The following is a 20,997-nucleotide window of genomic DNA, read 5'->3' on the forward strand; positions in this document are numbered from 1 at the left end:
AGGTCAGAGGTTGGTAGGTCAATCTACAGACCCCGGATGATGATAACAGGTAACTCTGGACTCAACGGGGAATAGCACTAGCGTGACTAGTGCCCCAGTCACTCCCACTATATGGATATACATGGCACTCCACTGGATCTAAATATCGTCCGAACGACTCCAAATGACACCAGAGTTATGGTTGAGTAAACGATCGTATTTTATGCCAGAAATAAGGTCCAGGTTGTAAAAAAACGTTAATTCTCCTTTAAGATTGTAGGAGCTATTCAGGAGGGAAAATGTTTTAGATTTACTGCAATGGCAACCTTTTAGGTATAGATTACAGACATTGTTCTGCACATAATTATAAAACAAAAATGGAAACAAAATTCTTGAATAGCAGCAAACAAAAGATTGCTGTAAGCCTCTTTAGGGCGCTACAGTATGTACACACAACAGAGGAGATGAAAGCAGCAGATTTTGCAGCTCTTACGGGGGTGGTATTTGATCCAGACAGGGGAAATAAGTGTAAATTAAAGGATAATATAATGAAGAAAAAACAAGTCAGAAAAAATAGCTTTGGGGACGAATGCGATGCCAAAAGCTGATTCATTAGCAGTTTAAAATGTTTGCTTGAACGTTTCCTGTTTGAGAGGAGAGGGTTTTTTTTTTTTCTCTTTTCTTCACTGTTTAAGAAACACATCACAGCCTACGTGCGAATGACTAAGCTTCCAAGAGGATGGCAGATTGTTCGGAGCACAAAGCCCTTCTTTAAACATCCAAAAAGTATATCGGGAAAAAAAAAAATACACAAACGAATCATCTGTAATTTAAAGCGAATTAATAACATGGTTCATTCAAGTCATGCCAAATACGGGGGTGATGTATCTTTGTGGAAGTAAGCAATGGGGTAACTGTGCATGATTTGGGGTTCTCTAGGCAGGAAGTGCATCACGTTTCCCCCACTATATTTCCAAAGACGGGACCTTAAAGTGCTGATTAATACCGTATATAAAATGAATTGTACTGATAGTAAACGAAAAGGTTGACTGCTCCCCTCCAAATTTATGTGATCAATCTAGTGTTGTATCATTATGTACAACCCAGCGCCCAGCAGACCAACCGCTGCTACATTTACCCCGGTGTGGTGTATAAATTTAGAGATCATAGTGTACTTACGAGAAATAATTTACATGAATTACACTGACTCAAGTGTACAGATACTGTCTATTAGCAAAAAAAACCTATGGTGGTTTCATGTCATCCACGGCGTTTCCAGGTAGCCCACGTCTTTTGTTTTCAAGGTGTAAGCAATGATTAAGCAATCTATCAAAGTCTCCTCCGCCGTGACTTTCATCGATGTTATAACGCCATACAGGGGAGTGACCTTTGAAGATTCGCTGCAGCCCGGTGTTTTTTGATATATTCAGCTATCGGAGTACTTCATTCGGTACGTTCAAACTTCGCTTAAAAGGTTAAAAGGTTCACTTTAAAGTCAGTTTATTAGGAGTTATTATGTCAGGAGGAATATATTCAGTTACTGAAATACCCAGAGCCCTCCACGTATATTCAACCTAACTAAAAACTATATATTGTGTGTATTAAAACAACAAGTACCTTGTGAAGGTAAGAAAACTGTTAATGTAGGGGAAAAAAAGAACAGTACAGTGATATATTAAACCAAACAATGGTATGGCGTGTTGGTTCCATCTTAAATGCGTCCGTGACTGTTCTCTGTTCTTTTTGAGAGATGTTTTTTGAATGCTTGAAGTATCGAGCCAATTATTTGAATGGATTCTAAGAGACGTGCTCTTTGACTTCGTGACAGCATATTTGCGAGCGCTGTTGCCATGGTTTCCATTAATTCACAGCAATAATGCATCAACTTATTTCCCTCTTAAAGCAAAGAAATTGAGGGCTTTTAATAATTTGCAAAGGCCAAATTACGAATGCCACGCGGCGCACCCTCTGCTACTTGACACCGCGGGTCAGAATTGGTTACTTTTTATGAAATAAAAGTAATGTGCCCCCATGAAATGTCACATCATTACCAAGCATATCAAACAGCGGGGTCCTCTGCTTACAGGAGGATCAGGTCAGTGTCATGCTGTTGTGATGTTGTGTGTAGGCATCTGCTCCGGGAAATGTTTCCCATTATTGTGTGTGCTGTATTGTAATGCAATTAATGAGAACAATAACATGAAATATTATACAGAACTGCAGATTAGACACTTGCTAAAATCACACTGTGTTTTCCACCCCGGTGCAGCCTATTTGTGCTGGGGAACAGGAACAGTTTACCATCCGTTCAGATTGAATTATGCACTGCACCAGTTACGACTCGCAAATGTAGTATAATGTGATACATGTTGAGTTTAATATGCACAACATGTAAAAAGCTTTTTTATGTATTGGACCAAATTTCTTTATATACGCTTGTCAAGAAAAACTGCAACACGATGCAAAAAGACATCCCTTATCAGCTTGAGGGAGTATGACTTGCAATCACTGTGGAAAAAGACCAGACTGATCATTATCAGTAGTAGATTTTAAACTTCCACGACCCTCAGCAACGCACAGGCAGCTGATCAAATGTGTATCAACTCAGCATCACTTTCTGTGCTAACTCTGGTCTAAAAGTGAAGAAATGACAGTATCAGTGGTACTACTGAATGTGAAAATCCCCACTGGAGCCTGTCAATCTGGGATAAATTTGACAAAGCCTTTGTAGAGCTAAGAATATCTTGAAACCCTATATTTCCTATTACTGCTCCTGTGCTGCCACTGGCAAAAGTGTAAGTAATTCAGGATCAGCCCAGTGCAGTGTTCGAGAAGAATATCTTAAAATATCCCGGTGCCTTTGCCACAGATTGTTTTGAGAAAGGAAAAAAGTAGAGCAGAGAGAAAGGTTTTTAAGTCAGACACAATTACAAGTGTCATCAGTTTCACTTGCACGGAGCACATTATTACTTTTTTCATCTAATGAAGCCCAGTGCTGAAATGTTTTGGTTTCCATTTTCTTCTTGTAGTTACATTAAAGATATGTCCTATATCATGTGATATGGTACTTTTTATCCTCATGTGGTCAGAATGATAACATTATGTTCAAGTATAATATTTATTTTTATATGTAAAAAAAATAAAATAGCAAGATTGCGTTTCTATCCAAAATATTAGGAAAAAGCTTAAGCACTTCCATAAACTCACACACACTGAACAGGAGCCAGGACATCCTTAAGTTCCTACAACTCTTCTGACACATTGTCACGAACAAACTATTATTCTAAAAGGAAGAGACTTTATCCACCCCCAGAAAATAAGTTCACTGTGTCTGCTGGGAATGCTCTGGATTCTGCAAAAAAAAAAAAAAAAAAAAAGGGGGGCAGATTTTGTTTTTGTTGAATGCGAACACGGATGAGAAGCTGATGGCAAGGATGACGAAACACAACTTACCGCATCAACCATCCCGGCAGTCAAGAGAGTCGGTCCCCACAGCCCATTCAGAACACTTTTATCTGCGTCAATCCCGACTGTTAAAAACAATTTATACAGTATATGGCACATAGAATAAGATGCGTACAGCTTTTTGTTTTTACCAGCCCGTCTTTAAAGGGGAACTACTGTTTTTTACAACCTGGACCTTATTTCTGGCATAAAATACGGTCGTTGTAATTTGTATTCCTTCAGGAGATAATTGGATCAGCGTATATCCATATAGTGGAAGTGACTGGGGCACCGAAACGCAGCCTCTAAATAACGCATTATTTGCTGCGAAACTCGTTCATTTCACCAATATTTTGTTATCGTACGCTAGTGCTATTCCCCGTTGAGTCCGAAGTTAGCTGTTATCATCATCATCATTTGTCTTCTGACCTGGATGATGTCATCTCTGAGCGCCACGCGCAACAACTCCCTCGGCTTGTTTACCTGTAATTTGATACGGCTATGGTTCATCCACAACCTCAGAATCGGAAAAATATTCAGCCATGTTGCAAAAAACTAGCAGTACCAAATTACAGGTAAACAAGCCGACTGTCGCGGGTGTGTGCTTCGCTCAAAGATGACATCATCCAGAAATGAACGAGAACAGACAATACATTATTTACAGGCTGTGTTTCGGTGCCCCAGTCACTCCCACTACATGGATATACGCTGATCTAATTATCTTCCGAAGGAATACAAATGACACAAAAGTTATATGGGTGAGTAAACGATCGTATTTTATGCCAGAAATAAGGTCCAGGTTGTAAAAAACAGTAGTTCCCCTTTAAGTTACAGTAATAATGCGGATATTGTATTTAGTGTCAAATAGCAGTAGCCTGTGCAGTTCATGTACATGAATACTAAACAAAATGCTGTTGAGACATGGTATTCTGGACAAATGTATGTAAGATTAAATAAAGTATCAGAGAATGAAACTAATATAGTAAACTGTTGACTTTCAGTCTAACTTCACTAGCTAGCGCTTATAAAGTTAAGCTAGTTCACATTACATCTAGAGTCTTTTCCTTTGGGTTTTGACCCGACTCTCTTGAAATAATTGTAAATCTCCATGGTCTAAAAGACAAGAGCACAAACATCGGGTTTTAAAATGTGGTGGTAATGTTAATTTTTGTCAGTGAACAACACAAATGGCTTCTCATGCTACATGAGTTGTCAGAGCCGTTTTCTCCGTCAGGCTAAATTGCATATCAGCAATTTAGCTAATGCTCCCAGCTTTTGGAAGCAATAGGAAAAAAAAAAACAGTGCAAGCACAATGAAGAGACCTTGGCGGAGTAAATTAGAGCCTGGTGGGCCACCGTAGTACCGACAATTTCATTTTTTTTCAATTTTTGTGCATTTTTAAGAAATAAATCTGCCCATCAAGTTAAAAGGTCACATAATTCTAGCCCAGGAAACAGGGTCTGTAGCAGACACCGCAAGAATCGTGATGAGACGTTGACTATCCAGCTCCTGTGTTCTGATCCCATGTTAAAATCGGGTGTAAATAAGGTCAGGCAGAGTTTAGCTGTAGCACAGTTGCATCTAATTTGCATTATGTTCGCCTGAGTACAAAGTTACCTCAATAATGTAAGCTTGAGTTGCTGAGATGTTATCCAGAGTGCTCACACATGAATAGATCACACACACACACACACATACACACACACATATATGTATTTATATATATATAGACATTAAAAAACCATTGCAGATGTTCAGACATGTGCTGCTTCCCCTGTCTGTCTCTCTCTGTCCGTCTCCGTCTGATGCATTTGCATATTAAATAACACAAATTCATATGAATTTTTCTTACACATCACACGGATAAATTATATTAGAATTTGAATTTTGTACTGATTGTGGAGCTGAAACCTTTATCAAATGTATGTTCTTGTTTAGTTCTGTTAATGCTGTCAATTTGTTAGATTAATTATTTGATTGTGTCAAAACAGTATTTTAACATTATTACCATTTATTATTATTGTTAAATTCAGCATTAAAAACATTTTATTGAAGTGGCACCATAACATTGAGTTCATATTTGCACAAGCTCTGTGCCTTCAGTAACATTGTGGCTACAGAGTGTACCTTCAGATTCTTTATTAGCAATCCACAGTTGAGTCATATGAATGCTTGGAGCTTGGCATTACAGAGCATTTTATTTTTTTTTATATATAATCGCCTAGCTTCTGATCTCTGCAAAATATGATTTTGCAGAGATCAGTTTGTCATTTCAAAAGCAATCCTATAATTTTCCCAAAAAGCATATTGTACAGGGCTCAGTGACCTGTGGGTAGGTCCAAACTGCTCCTTAGCTACCAAATTTGGGGTTTTAGAAAACACATTATCTGTAAATTATCTGTAAATCTGTTGTTGGAAAATAGAAAATCAACATTATCCATTACACGGTCACCCTAGTTTTGGCCCTAACAAGGCACTTATCACTGACAAGCAATCTCCCATAACTGTGGACTCAGTCAGCGCATCAGATCATATCCTCTTTCTCCAGTCGAAACCATCATTCAAAAACTGCATGACTTTTTTTTCGTGACATCTGCCATTTGTTCAGGATAACTAACTACAGCTTCCACAAAACACAGCTTTCACAAACCTGTGAACGGCAACCAAGTCTTTTTTTTTCACCGCACAAAAGCCTCCTACAAGTATGCGTCCATTTGAAAAGTGACTGTCGGCGGCTTTCCACTGAGAGTCCATATGGTCCCTATATTTATGAGGCGATGAGGACTGCTCCTGGGGTTCAGAGTGGTCATTATCTGGGGGATGCTACAGCTCCAGTGGTTGAGGTCAACAGGTACACGCCGGATGTTCTCGCACTCCAGCAGAATTGGAGGAAACTAAATGTATAATCATCTCTGAGTCCATGAAAGTCAGGGTCTGTCCAGGCTGGCCATTATAAGAGCTTATTGTATGATCTGTCCTGGCTTTATATCCTGCTATTTCAGCAGTACAATACTTTTTTTTTTTTATCTGTGGTATTTTCTAACAGATAGCAGCTGACTGTGGTGAAGGAGGGACTCATACTGGGCTCAGGTTCATACTCCTAAATGGCATCTCCAATTCTTATTGGTGCCACTGATTCCCAATATGGAAACCAATATTATTTTTGACAATTTTTTTATTTAACAAATGCTAGTTTTCTTAAAATCCAATTTTATCTGTAATAAACCAATTATTAGTTAATTGAGTGCATAATATTTGCAAATACAATGCTAGTTTGTGCAATCAATCGACAATAAGACTCAAATGAAAGCATTTTGTATTTGATGCCTCAACCAGCAGGGGGGATTTTTTAGAATCATAACCACTAGCACTAGGGTAAAATAAAAATAAAAATATTAATTTAGCATGTGCATTTACATGAAGGCTTGTAACTACAACATTAGCTGAGCAAATACATGTTGGAACAACTACATTTTCCAACTACTTTACAGGTATAATTGCAACAACAGCAATCTGTGAATGTTTTAAAAGCATAATGACCCTGCTTCAACTAGGTACGCTGGGAGTTGTTTGATTTAGATATTCAGACTCGAGGTCAGCCGCCCGGTTTTAAATTAAAGACTTCATGACTCATTGACGATAATTGCCTGTTCAACAATTATACAGCAAAGCCCCCCATGATCAAATTTAATCAGTGTGTGTACTTAAAGCCCGACATTTGTATAAACATCAACAGGTCCTGTTATGCTAACTCCCAGGGAGAGAATATGCAATTAATTGGAGTTATTTGGAGTGAACTGCAAGTAGAGTACTTAAAAATTGATCTAATATTTATGTTCTTTTATTTAAGTGCACATAGTAAAATCAATGTATCATTATGTATAAACTACTTCACGGGGGAATAAGCTCCAGAGATGTTGACGGTTACAGCTGATAAATTATATTTTGTTCCTTCTAAAAACACTGCAGGTTCGGCAGAAATATATATTTTTAACAAGCTTAAATCGATGGTTGATAATTACTAAAACATTTTTCTGAGTCTCCCTCCCGCAGGTTATTTTACCTTGACTAAATCGTCTTTGTTGTTTAATACCATAAACACAGATTTATCTTTTTATTTTTTGTTCGCATTAAGGCAAAAAGCATTAACATGGAATCACTTAAAAGTTGTAACGCTTTGTGTGTTTTTTAATACATATTTTTAAATGCTCGCGAAAATGATTTGTGTTGATTGAACGCTCTGTAATGATCATATTCTACATATACATGTGGCTCAACGCGGAGAGAAATCTCTTCAAGAAAATCCCAATTCTGATGCAGTGAACTTTGAAAAAAGGAATTTGCTCTTCTCCTGGATATGGGGATATTGTAAATATGACAACTTCAGCCTTTCTGAGGCTTTTGCAGTCAATTAAGAGCTCAATGTCTCTGGTTTTCTGATGGCAACAGTAAATACTTTTCTTAGATCTAAGCAGCTTTTTATTTCACTTACTTCTCCAATGTGGGGAAGGAATTACATTTACTATCATTAAATACTGTATGCATTTTGGGCAATGTTGGTATCTCATATATCCCTGCAGGTCCAAGAGTCTGTGAAGCTCATGCATCACATAACATGACTTGTTAATGCGTCTCCTCTATCCCCTCTGCAGCTGCTCGTATGAAGCTTATGGATTTATTGTTTTTGTGTTTTTGACTCCGAACTGACGATTCGAACTGTGTCAAAAGTTAGTCTTTGCTCAAAAAGAAAACTTCCAGAGTTGTTATTTCACTTGCATACCTGAAGACTAAGAGACACGGTTCACGCCTGCCAAAATAAACTAAAATAATGATGCTTCGGAATTCAGAATAAACTCCTCCAAACATGCCCGGTGTGAACACACCCACAGGACGGCCCACTCATGCTGCAGTCATGAACAGAAACTGTCCATCTCTCAATACAATGGAGTCAACTAGACTTACTAGTTGTGTTGATCCTCTGATAAATGGGATAAATGGGGATTTATTCCCTTTAAAACCTAACCTTTTCCACCAAAATCAGAAGTAACTCCGTGCAGCGCCTGTGTGTGACGTTATGCCAAATGCAATGGTTTAACCTTTATTTTAAAACTTTTGCATTTCCCCAGTCACAGCAGGAGAAGGAAACGGTAGATACACCTTACACAATGACACTTCTCTCCGCTTTTTACCATTCGTGTGCCTTCCTGCTTCACACCTTCCCTTCCTTTCCCCTTCTTGCTCTCAGCTTAGCAGATTTAAGTTTTTTTTTTTTTTTTTTCTCTCCGGCGAAGTATGCTCTCTGGCTCCGAGCACTGGCATCTCTTGCATCGGTATGCAGCTCCCGTTCACACTGCTGATCCCTCTTTATGAGGACATGAGTTTCAGTGCTTTTATCCCCCACCTTCACTTGCAAATATGCCTGCATTCAGTATCTACACTCCAGCTTTAGAGACCTGTGGGAAGCCTTTAAAGAGGAAGTCAATAAAACCGTATGAACATGCATGAGCTTAAGTTTGTGCTTTTTGTGTCTCTATTCTGAAGTTAGGTTTTGGTTTTTGGCATCTCATTTAAGCAGGCTCAGAGGAAAATTATTTTCGATTCGTTACGTTTAAGAAGAAGCCGATTTTTTTTATATATCTGCTCTTGTATTGCACAATTTCTTCACTAGGTGGGAGGGAAGGAAGCACTTTCCAGTAAGATGAGTTTTACATTAGCAAACTTATGAGCAGTGATGCTAATTAGTTTAAATCCACTCAATGCATTTACGCTAAATTTTAACTTTGCCATCTGTGTAAATATTAGCAGATATCTGCACACTGATTGTAAGAATAGGTAATACACTGAGTCACTGATCTTCAGGTATACATTGTGCACAAGCTCTTGACATATGTGCAACTTTATACATTTTGCAATCACTCTGATACGTGCAGATTTAAGTCCACTATGTGCAGAATTGTCTGACACCAATAAATTATCTCATGCAACTCATAAATGCAGCAATCTGTGTTTATAAATATGCATTTTGCATCTTCTCCTATCTTCAGAAAGTGTTCATTGAGGATTAGTCTTGCTCTTAAGTATCAAGTTTGCATACTAAAACTGGCAAATGTATTTGCTGCAAGGAAATAAACAGGTTGGAATGGTGCAATGTTTCCAGGATGCTCCGAGGCACATGAACAGTCACTCGAGTTTACAACAACAGCAACACCGTGGAGCTGGAAAAAGCCAAGAACACATGAGACAATGTCTTGAAATACTTCCTGACGCTTTCACAGACATGTTTAATTAGAGTCCTCTTTGTTAATTTTCAGCAGTATGTGTGCTATACGTCGGCATGTTTTTCCAAGTTTCTCTGGAGTTTTCTCACACATTTAGAGGCATAAAAGTCTGGTGAGGACCGCAACTGTAAATTGCCTTGCAGCGTGAATGGTATTGTCGGTCGGTGTCTGATAGCCTCTGTGATGGACAGGTGACCTGCCAGGTGCACCTGCCCGTACTCTCCAAAACGCAGGCTCGGATAGTCTAGAGCTCCTCGTGACCCCGAGAGGGATTCAGTGAGCCGAGAATGTGAACGGTTTTTCATTTTGCCCCGACAAATGGCTACAAGGCAGTCTCACAAGTCAACAGTCTGTTTTAAGCAGGTTCGCCTTTTCATAATTCTTATTTATTTCCCGGGTCTTTCATTTTGTTTTGTGCACAAACCATATCAAATCATAAAGCCATAAACATTACCCTGGAATAAATATTTGCAATGATTTGCTGCTTACAAGTCTGTAAAATGCATTACTTATTCCTGCAAGCTATCAAATTTCCAAAGATAGTGCAACAGAGTCTCCTTTATCCGGTGTTCAGACATCCAGCCTGACTGCTCGACTGAGGGACCTTTATGAGCACAGCAACCCAGTGATGCACAATTATATTGGCTGTGTGAAACTGATGGAGTTTCGGTGTAAACGTGTAAAAATAAAGACATTAAATCTTCAATCTTCGCTCCCGAATGCACTTACACTTACTACTGTATTTGCATGTGTTTCTGGATGTACGTTACGTTGTCCAGAAAACAATTACTTTCCAAGACATATGGGAGAACCTTACAACAAATGATCTAATAGCATCTCACAAAATAAATTCCATCTTCAAAACACCTACATGTATAACTTTCATATGCACAGAGCTCAGAATATTTCTACAATAAAGTACCATTTCTGCTACTCACCGCAAACTTACGTTCCTTAATATTAAACCTTTGCACAAACAAAACCATAGAAGGTAAAACTTGTGTGAACTCAACGCACATGTCAATAGCAATATCTGAATGAAATACCCCCACCTACGAACTTACTGTCTGCACTGTTTGTGCACTTGAAAATGATCGGGACATAGCTCAAAACAAGCACGGTCACTTCTGGTCAGGTTGCCAGGTGTTGGGTTGCAGTGTGATACCTCAGACAGTCAATCATTCTTCTTGGAAGCCTCCCAAACATTCTCAGCGGAGGCAGAAAGGGATATCTATTATAGCAACCACATAAGGAAAGTTGTTTTTTTAGCACAGGGTGGAATATTTCTGCAAGGCCGCCTTCTGCTTCTGTTTTAAGAACCAAAAAAAAATCAGGTTAAAGGAACTTGCGAGCACTGTCACACAACACCCACTACAAAAAAAACACAGCTAAATGTGATTACATGCCCATCGGGTCGTGGAATGGTACACGGCGGTCATTCCTGAACAAAAAAAATATTAACTTTGTTCATAGAGATTGTGGCAGAAGGGGAAAAAAAAAGGGAGACCATCACACAGGGTAAATGAGATTCACAGGCTCATCCACAGTCGGGCACAAAGCCCACTTCAGCTGAGATGAGGGCCAAGAGAGATTGGTAAAGGTCAACACCGCAAACGGACATAAAATGAAGTATAGGCTTCGTTTCAGGCTCAATACCATAATTTAGGGAATGCATAAACTTCTCGCAGAGCAGACACCTACCACCCTTTCAACAGCGCAGTGGAATCTCATTCATCAAAAATTCAGCAAGATTTTTTTTATTATTATTTCATTCCCCACAGATTTTATTCAAATAATGTCTGAATCATATTTAAATTTTATTAATTTTTTTTTTAGATCACACAGTTTTCTTTTGTTCTGCAACAGAATATGTAGTTCCCAGGTTAAAGCGCCAGGAGATACCATAAAAGAATAGACTATAGAGGAGTAGGAGACTCATTTCTGCTGTATGTTAATTACTTTTTACCGTTTAATTGTGCCACAGAGTACATTTGCACTACAGAAATGGCAAAAACACATTAACTTTCAGTCAAAGAGAAAGATTTAGGTCCTGAATATTGAACTTGTTTAACAGAAATATGGTTCGACAACCACAGCGTGTTGCGCGCTAGGGGCAATAACCTGCATTGCAAAAGTCAAAGTCAGTTTTTTTTCCTAACACTCATCGCGGTTTGCAGATGATAATATAAAATCCTATCCCCGACTATGAAGGGAGCTGCAGCTATAAACGTATCTGCTGTGATATGACGGGACAAGATTTCACATGCTCTCCAGGTCTCGGCTTCGGCGGCAAGCGGTTATTGTTCGGGCGTATTGACACAGCTGTCTGAGATCACGGGCGCACATGTAAATTCGGTTTTATGTGCGAATATAGGTGCCTCCTCTCCGGGAGCCCGAGATTGATGCAAGCGCTGCTTTAACCACTTTTCAGCGTGACCGATGGTGGCATTAAACTTATCATGAGTATCTTGAGACGGGCTTCTTGGCACGCAGAAAAAAATCTCTTAACCTTTTTCGTCCAAATACGGGTCAAAATAATCTTTGATAGTGTAATTGCTCTTACAGACTATCAGCGTCATTGCTAAGCTTATACCAAGTCCGAGGGGGCATGGTGTGCAGAAGTGCTATGACAAAGAGCATGGCAAAGGGAGACTGACAGCACGCTGTATATAGTTGAGGCAGCGAGCAGCTAATCTTAAAGCCCCTTCCCCACTTGTCTGAGCACATTTGCCTCTGGCTTGAGGCTTATCCCTGCAGATGTATATCTGTCAACAGAAAGCAGTCAGGGCAGCAGCGGCTCTTTTGGAGCACATTTGTCCCCTTTACTGGATTATCATTTGCAGTGGTATACAGCACACACCAGAGCCAGCACTTGGCAGCTGGGAGACATTCTGCAGGGATAAGCTAACCCTCAGCGGTGGGGGACGGGTATCCTTGAATGTAAACCACCTTCCTCCACCATACCTTGCCTTCAGCTCAGCCAGCTTATTCCTGCTGACTGATTATTCCAAGCCACAGGAGATGCGCCCATGCATACATCTCGCAGGCTCCCGGTGTCTCGCAACGTGTGACATTTTGGGGTTCACTTTTGCTCGGGTCCAATATGTATTCATTTCGAGAGACTTTCAATAGACCTAGATCTGAGCTGAAACAGAACTCAATTCTCGCAGAAGCGAAATGAGAAGTGGTGCACCGACTCCCGTCCTCACAGTACAGCCAAAATGACAAATCAGCTGTGCAGGCAGAGCAGTTATTCATGTCTGTGTCCACTACTGGAGCATTGAAAGCTGCTGCTGGAATCAAGCATTCTCATAAATAAGTCCTCCTCACTGCATTGGATTAATGAGGTTTCTGCCCCAAACAACTATAGGCACTTTGATGCTGGATTTTTATCCTGATCCTCCTGAAACTGTGCCGTGTCGATTTCTTGTTTTTATACATAATGAATATTTTACATTGTTGTTATGGCTGCGCACGTGGGAGTGTGCAAGGTGCGAGTCTCTGCCATATGCATACTGACAAAAAAAAAAAAAAACATTTATTGAGTTTATTTTGGTGTCTGTTGGACTTCCCATCTGGACGAGTGCCAGTGTAAACATGAAAATAAATCCTAAGTGTTTTATAAGATGCAAATCTTCACTGATATGCATGCATGCTTTGTGCATAATTCTTATTTGCAGGAGCTTGACGTTTCAGTGCATCCGTGGTGTTAAGTGTTGCTTTACATTACATTACAGTCATTGTGCTGTGTGTATATCTAATTATGAAATTGAAACAAAGCAGCTACAGATAATTAAAATACTGTTTCAGATGCACTGTCACACAGCAGATGTTGATTTGGGAGCCATATAAGAACCTATAGGGCAAAGGTGTGTTCATTGATCTGGTCTGGTTCTATGTAGACATATTATGAGATATTTCTAAAAGTGATTAACGTGCCTTTGATATATAACAACTTCTTGTTATATTGTCATCAAATGAGAACTATTTAAAATGGCATTTTACCATCAGAATCGGCGGGGTCTTCTCTTACACCAATATTTGAAGGAGATATCAAACACTCTACATTACGGTTTTGCATATTTAATGACTTCCCAAATCTGGGAAGACTCTTTTCATTTACATTATTCATCCTCCACCTCTGTGTCTCTTCTCGCCAGTAGTTTTGATGTCTGCGGTTCTGATACCGGATTAAATGCTCGTTGGAGAGAAAAAATAAAACAAAAAAAAAAAAAAAAAAAAAAAGCCACTTTCATTTACTCTGTGCTTTGCCCTCATTACTGCCCCCACACATTATGGCCAAACACACACCTACGCTCAAATGTCACCTGCAGGCTGTGCTCGCCAAAAAACGTCTGACGAGATAAGGAATGATGAAAAGCTCCGCGCTCAAACAAAAGAAAAGTTCCCTCGGTGGTATGGGAGCTTTTTGGGCTCCGTAAGAAGCAAAGTGATGAAACACTTGAGAAGAAGGAATGTCAGACCAAACCAGAGGAGCCGCGGCCGACAAAGAATCGCGCGGATCATAAAACTTACATCTGTGACACGAGCGGCCCGCGGGTCTGCGAAGAGGCTAAGTATAGCTGCGCCACGTGGCTCATTAGCATAACAAGCCTGCCTGCCATCTTGACTGATAACTGTCTCCGTCATGTCTGTCCCGCGTCTTCATTAGCTGCTTTTGGTGAAATACGGTGTGAAGGTTTAATAAAATGGCAACACCTCGCAAAGAGTCAAAAGTTCTCCCCGGTGCAGATACGAGGCCGACACCACCTCCCACTCAGAGCGGAAGCACATGGCAGGTCAGACAATAAAGAGGGCCGAGAGGGTGCACATTATCTCTACGTGAGAATTAACATATTCTCGCTATAAATAGAGGCCGGCGAGGCATTTAAGAGAAATACTAATAGTGTGGTTGTTCTAAGAAGAAGGATGAGTCTGCACGAAATGACTCTCAGCATTCCAGAGCGCGAACAGAGCTGCTGAGGCTAAAGTCTTGTCGACAAAATCACTGCAGTGTGTGATGCGCTGCACTGCAATTTAACTGTCGATTAGGCTGTGATCGCACAGAAGACACTGCACCTTATTACCTACGCTGTGTTCTCAGTCCCATTTGTTTGTTTGTCTGTTGCAGAGCGTGATATCTCAAACACTGCTCAAAGAGGAATTCGGCGAAAGGTTAAGCCCGCCCGCCGCAGAGCCAGATCCTCACGCTTTATTTCTTTCCTATCTTGCAAATTAGTTTTGCAAGACAAGGAATTTCTCCCACAAATTACCACTACCACCAATTAGCCGCATCTCTTAGTTTAATTCAAAAACGCCTGCACGAGGATCTAGTCAGTGCTCGCCTCTGTAATTTGTTGCAGCTGATCTTCTTCCCAAGGCAGATTAAAAATTTCCGACCATCTTCATAGAGAATTTACGGGACTTTCCGGTGCCGCGTGCTCCGTCTTCTACCTCTGTGGATTTCTTTTTTCATTGTTTGACTTCTCACGTCCGTATAAAGTAAGCGCTTTAGCGTTAGACTGGCCTGGGCACTTCATGTGTCTGAACTTAAGCTTCTAAGCATAAATATTTAAAGTAGCCCTCGTGGGCACTGTCTTAGCAGAGCTCTTGGACAAGGAGATAAAACTCTCCGTGGCTAATTTTCTCTTTCTGTTTATGAACCTAAATCTGTTGCAAAGTGGGCTAGAGTTGAACCGTTAGCACTAATGTATAGCTAATGGTCTTAATAGCTTCACTGAAAGAAAATGCTATTATATGCTAGTCTTTACATCTATGGGGCGCTTACTGTCAATGTTAAAATACTGAGCCAGAAAAAAATGGAATGACAGAAGCTTTCTGATAACACCAATTATTAGAATAACAACGTGCATCTCCACTGTAACCACTCATAACCACTCATGCAACTATTAAATATTCCAACTTTGGCATTAGATTCAAATTTTAAAGGCAAGATTTGCATCTGACATTTAAACACAAACATATATTTTCAATATTCATGAGCTGGAGCATCCAGGCTGCCCCCATACTGTACTGATGGTTTTCCATATAGCTCATTAACTGCAATTCACATGCAATTACTTCCAACCTCTCTCTTTTTTTCTTTTTTTTTAAAGCATACCATATGGTTTTAGATTGAGTCCCCGCTTCCCAACCAGGCAACTGTTTCCAATCCATTTCAGTAGAGCTTTAAAATCATTCAGCAGAAGCTCCAAATGCACTTAACAAAGGAGATCCAACACACTCACTATTGAGTCCACTTATTTGTTCTCGTGCAAAAAAAAAAAGATTGTTTAGAAAATTTGTCCTTTTGAGTGTGTTAAAAATCTGCTGGCAACAACGAGACGCCGTGAAATTCAGTTTCACGTCCTTGTAACGAGATTGAATTTTACTTTTGGTGGTATATAGACTTCCTTGCAACTTATGAATGCCTTTTGGAGGACAATTTTCTTACCCTAGATAACAGAGTATCCTTGAATGTCCCATCAAAGGAAGGTTTTCACAATGGTTTGTCGGTTACAAGCTAGTTTCATATCTGAAAGTTAACTTTCATGCACTGACTTGAACTGGTGACACTGGCAGGATTTCAAGGGCGCTACGTTACGTATTGTCTGCTAAGAAACGCTACGCAGTATTAGAATATTTATAGTGTTGTACTTTAGAACTACTAGATGTGCAAAATCATGCATCAAATAAAAAATAAAGAAATGTTTTGTAATTTAAAGAGACGGTTTCGTGGGATTCATCGCCATTGCGCTGGCTTGCGTTTGAGTTCAGCTGAGCCCAGGCTGCGCGTTGTCTCAAACACATGGTAGTCTGACACTTGGACTAAAAATATTTGATATGTGATGAGAGGTGATGCTCCTGAAAGAATCTAATGCTGAAATAGGACTCATGTTTAAACAGATTTTTAATGTCATGATGTAATGTGGAAATTACTGGAGGGGACACTGTGAGGAGCCTGTACGTTCCATGTTGTTGACCCTCTGAAAGTGGGGTGCTTGACAGGAATCCCCAATCCCCAGCCCCAATCTAATATGAGCTTTACATTTTCACTCTGATCATGTGTTACTCTCATTATTATCATCATGAGCACTGTGTACTGAATCAGCACTGAAGATGTCATCAGTGCTATCCAGGCTTTGATTTGACAGAAACCCCCAGTAGCCTACCCCCAGAACCTTCCGGTAGGCGTTATGCGCACTGGTCCCCTATAGGGCGGTGCCTGGCAAGGATGCCTAAGAGCGGGACGGTCTGTGGGGAGTTAGGAGACTTGTTATGGGGAGACACCGATGCCTCGCAGCAGAGAGGCATCGCGACCTTACCTGCGTCCCCAGCAGTTCAACTTTGAACCAGCGATTGCATGGCTTGCACGGTCTGTGCCTAATCCATACCAGCACTCCTGGAGAATGCGTCCTCGCACACCCAAGCACACACACACACATACACACAGACACTATTCTTCTTCCTACACTTAACACAGTGCGCACACTGCTGGAGACAAAAAGCTCAACTCAAAACGCAGCAATAGCTCAACTGAAGCTTCCTGATCCCCTCTGCGAATCCACAGATTTAAAGTGGTGTTTTGGAATGACTTAAAACTCCCCCAAAAAACAGCATGACTCAAACACGATCCACTCAATGACACCGGGCTCGCAGCAAACAAGACGCACCAACAGCTAGGCTACTGTAACCTCTCTTGCCTCCCCGTGTCAGCTTCAGGGGACATAACCTGGCTGGATGGATAGAGAGAGAGAGACAAGCGGGCGACAGCGCTCGTCTCACCCGCACCCTGATCTTTTATCTGTCACGGCATATCAAAAGGGAGGGCGACATCCAAGTTCTCTCCGACACAAAAAACTTGTGCAGCCGCATTCTGCTTTTCATTGCGCCGCACAATTCAACTTCCAGGCATTCCAGCACACTCCGCTCTGACAAGCAGACAGCGACAGTCCTGCGGCCAAAAACTGCTGCGCAAACACGCACCATTTTAAAAGGGAATCCAACTCTCTGCATCGCGCACTTGCACTCACGTGCGACATGATCACATACGATGTTTAGGCTTCGCAGCCGCCACCTCCCCGCACACCACCACCACCACGCCCGTCTATACGGCAACATCCGATGCTCACCTTTAAAGACGCTCGCGCAGAGGCTGTAAAGGATGAAGATCAAGTGCTGCTTGACAATCATATTCTTCTCTTTTCCTTCACAATTTCACGTCAACACTCCACTCGCGTTTGACTCTTGTCTCCTTGTTTCTCCCCCCTCTCTTTAGCTCTCCTCTTGTCAGGATGGACTTATCCAGGTGATCGGCGCAGTTTCTGACTGACCGGAGTTACATTGATGAACTCTGTCTTTTTTTTTTTTTTCTTTTCCGGAGGAGTCCCTGCGTATTTTCGCTGATCGGGGGCAGTGAACACTGTAGTGAAGCAGGACGGCAGAGATGCTCGTCGGCAAAGTGCAGCTCCTGCCTCCCTTTATTGCCTTTCTCTTTGAGTCGCTGCAGAGAGCAAGAGTCCCGCCCACGCTTTTTGACTAATGAAGACGCTTCACCAATGGAGAACATATAGAAATAGTTGAGATTTCTGGTGAACTGTCAAAACAAATGCACCGTTTACCTCTTTCTCACGTCCACTTCTAAGAAGGGACATCAGCAATCCCGTGATCAGCTCTTTTGTGATCCGGATAATGTCAGCGCAGAACAATAAGTCTCTGCAGGAATGTGACCCATCATAAAATATAATAGGATCATAAGGGGGCAATGCTGGGCACCACAGACCCTCTGCTCTAAAGGGAGGACACGATGATGATCCCTACTCCATCTTTACTGTCAGTGTGAGTCTTAATGGCGAGAGAGCAGAAATCACCATACCAGTGAATAATGTATTAAAGTATGCCCACAGCTAGCTAGAGTTAATTTAACAATTTTTGACAGTTTTAAACAGCTGCCCCAGAGCCATAACAGCTTTATGAGCAAGCAAACAAGCCTACAGTCAACACTAGACAACTCAAAATAACTTCCACTGCAACACTGGCACTCATCCCGTGGAAAATTTTACAATTCACGCTGAATGTCCTTCCTGGACGGAAAAGACCGCACGTAGTAACAAAAGGCAGGCCGGGCCCAAGTCGTGCGAAAAAAGGCTGTTGCTTTCCCGGAGGTTGTGACCTCATGTCTGGATGCGTGTCAGGAATCGGCGTGCAGGCACAGGGGAGGTTAATGGGCTCTTGGACATCCCTCTTCCTTCAAAGGTTCCTAAGAGTGGTGCAGAGAAACGAGTGTGACCATCCCTAAAGACAGAGGTGTGTGGGGGGGGACGGGAAACGGCAGCTCCAGCCAGGGATCGCTTTCTGAGCCGATCGTGAGGATTTTACACATGGTTTAACATGCTGCAGGGCGAATTTGGTCCAATTTTGCACAGTGGCCTTCCACGCCACTCCCACTTCAAATCAAATTGCTGACCTGGCCATACCACCTGAGAAAACCCGCGGCGCTACGAATATTGTCCAGGCTTTTTCATCCCCGGCTTTTTCTCCGAGCAGGAGTAAATGGAAATGACACGTGAAGCTCGCAAACTCATTATCTGCACAAGCAATCACTTGGATCGCAAATTTTCATCGCCAAACAAGAAATAAATGTAGTGTTTTTCAGAATGTCGTCAACAGTTACAGCTTTTAATCGGAATGGGAGCCTTTTACGTAAACATGTACTCATTGGGCTTTGTATGCTGATGCTGCATTTTAGCCTTTTAACTTGGAACCAGTGCACATCTCTAATCCCCGCGGAACCATTGATGCCTTTCTGAACTGTAAACCTTGAAGGACTGAGTGCTCTTGTGTGACATACATTCTCTATACGGCTCACTTATAATTCAGAGCAGAACGATACGAAGCCAATTACCATGAGGATGGTGGTAAAGAATCAATCCCATGCGTCCTGAAGGTCAATTCCTCGTCATTTCATTAGATCTTTGAGAGTGGAATTCTACTCATGCACCTTTTAAACAGCAAGAATTTATTGACCATGTGGGTTCAGCAGAAAAGCACGGGGCGCTGACACAGATCTTTAATGCAGAGGAGCATGTTCTCCTTCGCGTTTATCTCTGGGGTATTATATTGCATACAGTACTGTGTGTTGTATCATTTGAAAGGTCCGGTCAGGTGCATTGCCAGATTTAACAAGGTCACCAACTACATTTGAAAATCCTTCTGACCCCTTATGACACAATAAGAATATCAATTTCAAGTTCAAGCTTGCAAAGTCAACAAGACTAAAGGAGAGACAAATGTTTCGGCTCAGACGAATTACATTACCATGTATAAACCGGCCACTTATTGCACTTAATCCTGCCCAATGATCGGAAAACAATTAAGGATGCACGAGTGACAGCTGAATGCTTTATTTAAATGAATCCCTGAACACGGGATCAGGAAATGGACTATGTCAGTCTTTTTGTCCCTCAAGGAATAAAAGCTGCACTACACTACGAAAGATTTCAAATTTTAAATATAAAGTACAATTTCATAATCCAGTGTGTGACCCGTGCATGCTCTTATACGTTTCTGTGCTCCACTGGGAAATAACAGCTGCTCTCTCGAGCGCCGTGAAGCCTGAACTCAAACAGCGTGCTAGCACGGGGGGGGGGGGGCTTTATGTTGCATGTGCCATATTTTTATCCATACTGTGGGAGTAGTTGCTATTGATGACTGGGGGAAATACAATTCCATCAGTATTATTACCTTATTGATGGGGTGCTGTTTGAACAGCTAGATACGATAATGAGTTTCCTGTCTGCAGCCTATGAACATGTTGTTGCATGTGGCAAAATGAGAAGTAATCAGTCAAATATCTTATTTTGAGGGCTCTTGGACTTTGCTAGTTTGGCTGTCCTCATGTAAATCAGGTTAATCCGTCATTTTAGTTGTTTCTCGTCAATACCCCACTACGTTCTTCTTCACCACTTTACACAGGTTTTTGAGTCTTTTGCACTCGTCATCCGGCAGTGGGTGCTGCCTGTAGCCTGTAACAAAAAGAAAAAGGTTTAAAATAATGGTTTCACCCTAAGCAAACATTTTGTAATTGCAGAAAAATATTAGATATCTGTGATACCGCATAATACCTTGGAAGATGCAATCCACTCGTTGATGGTAGATAACATAACCCTTCAATTACTTCTCAGCGCTCAGGAATTTCAAATAACACAAGAAACACAAATGTTGCTGGGATAGCGATTGAGTTTATTTCCATTAGATGGCAGGTGGTTCTCTATTATGCTGCATTCCAGAGAACTG

At 41.1% G+C, this 20,997-nt stretch overlaps 1 protein-coding gene across 1 annotated transcript in view; it reads right to left on the bottom strand.

The window, feature by feature from the left end:
- The window catches only part of cadm2b (cell adhesion molecule 2b), a 136,973-nt gene extending 118,803 nt beyond the window's left edge, over positions 1-18,170 (bottom strand). Inside the window, exon 1 of the mRNA XM_084559346.1 lies at positions 17,835-18,170. Within this exon, the coding sequence (XP_084415472.1) occupies positions 17,835-17,895 (61 nt within the window). The 5' untranslated portion in view covers positions 17,896-18,170. The remainder of the gene's footprint in view (positions 1-17,834) is intronic.
- Positions 18,171-20,997: the final 2,827 nt, after the last annotated feature.

The sequence above is a fragment of the Chelon labrosus genome (assembly GCF_963514085.1).
Source record: "Chelon labrosus genome assembly, chromosome: 13".
Classification (NCBI taxonomy): Eukaryota; Metazoa; Chordata; class Actinopteri; order Mugiliformes; family Mugilidae; genus Chelon; species Chelon labrosus.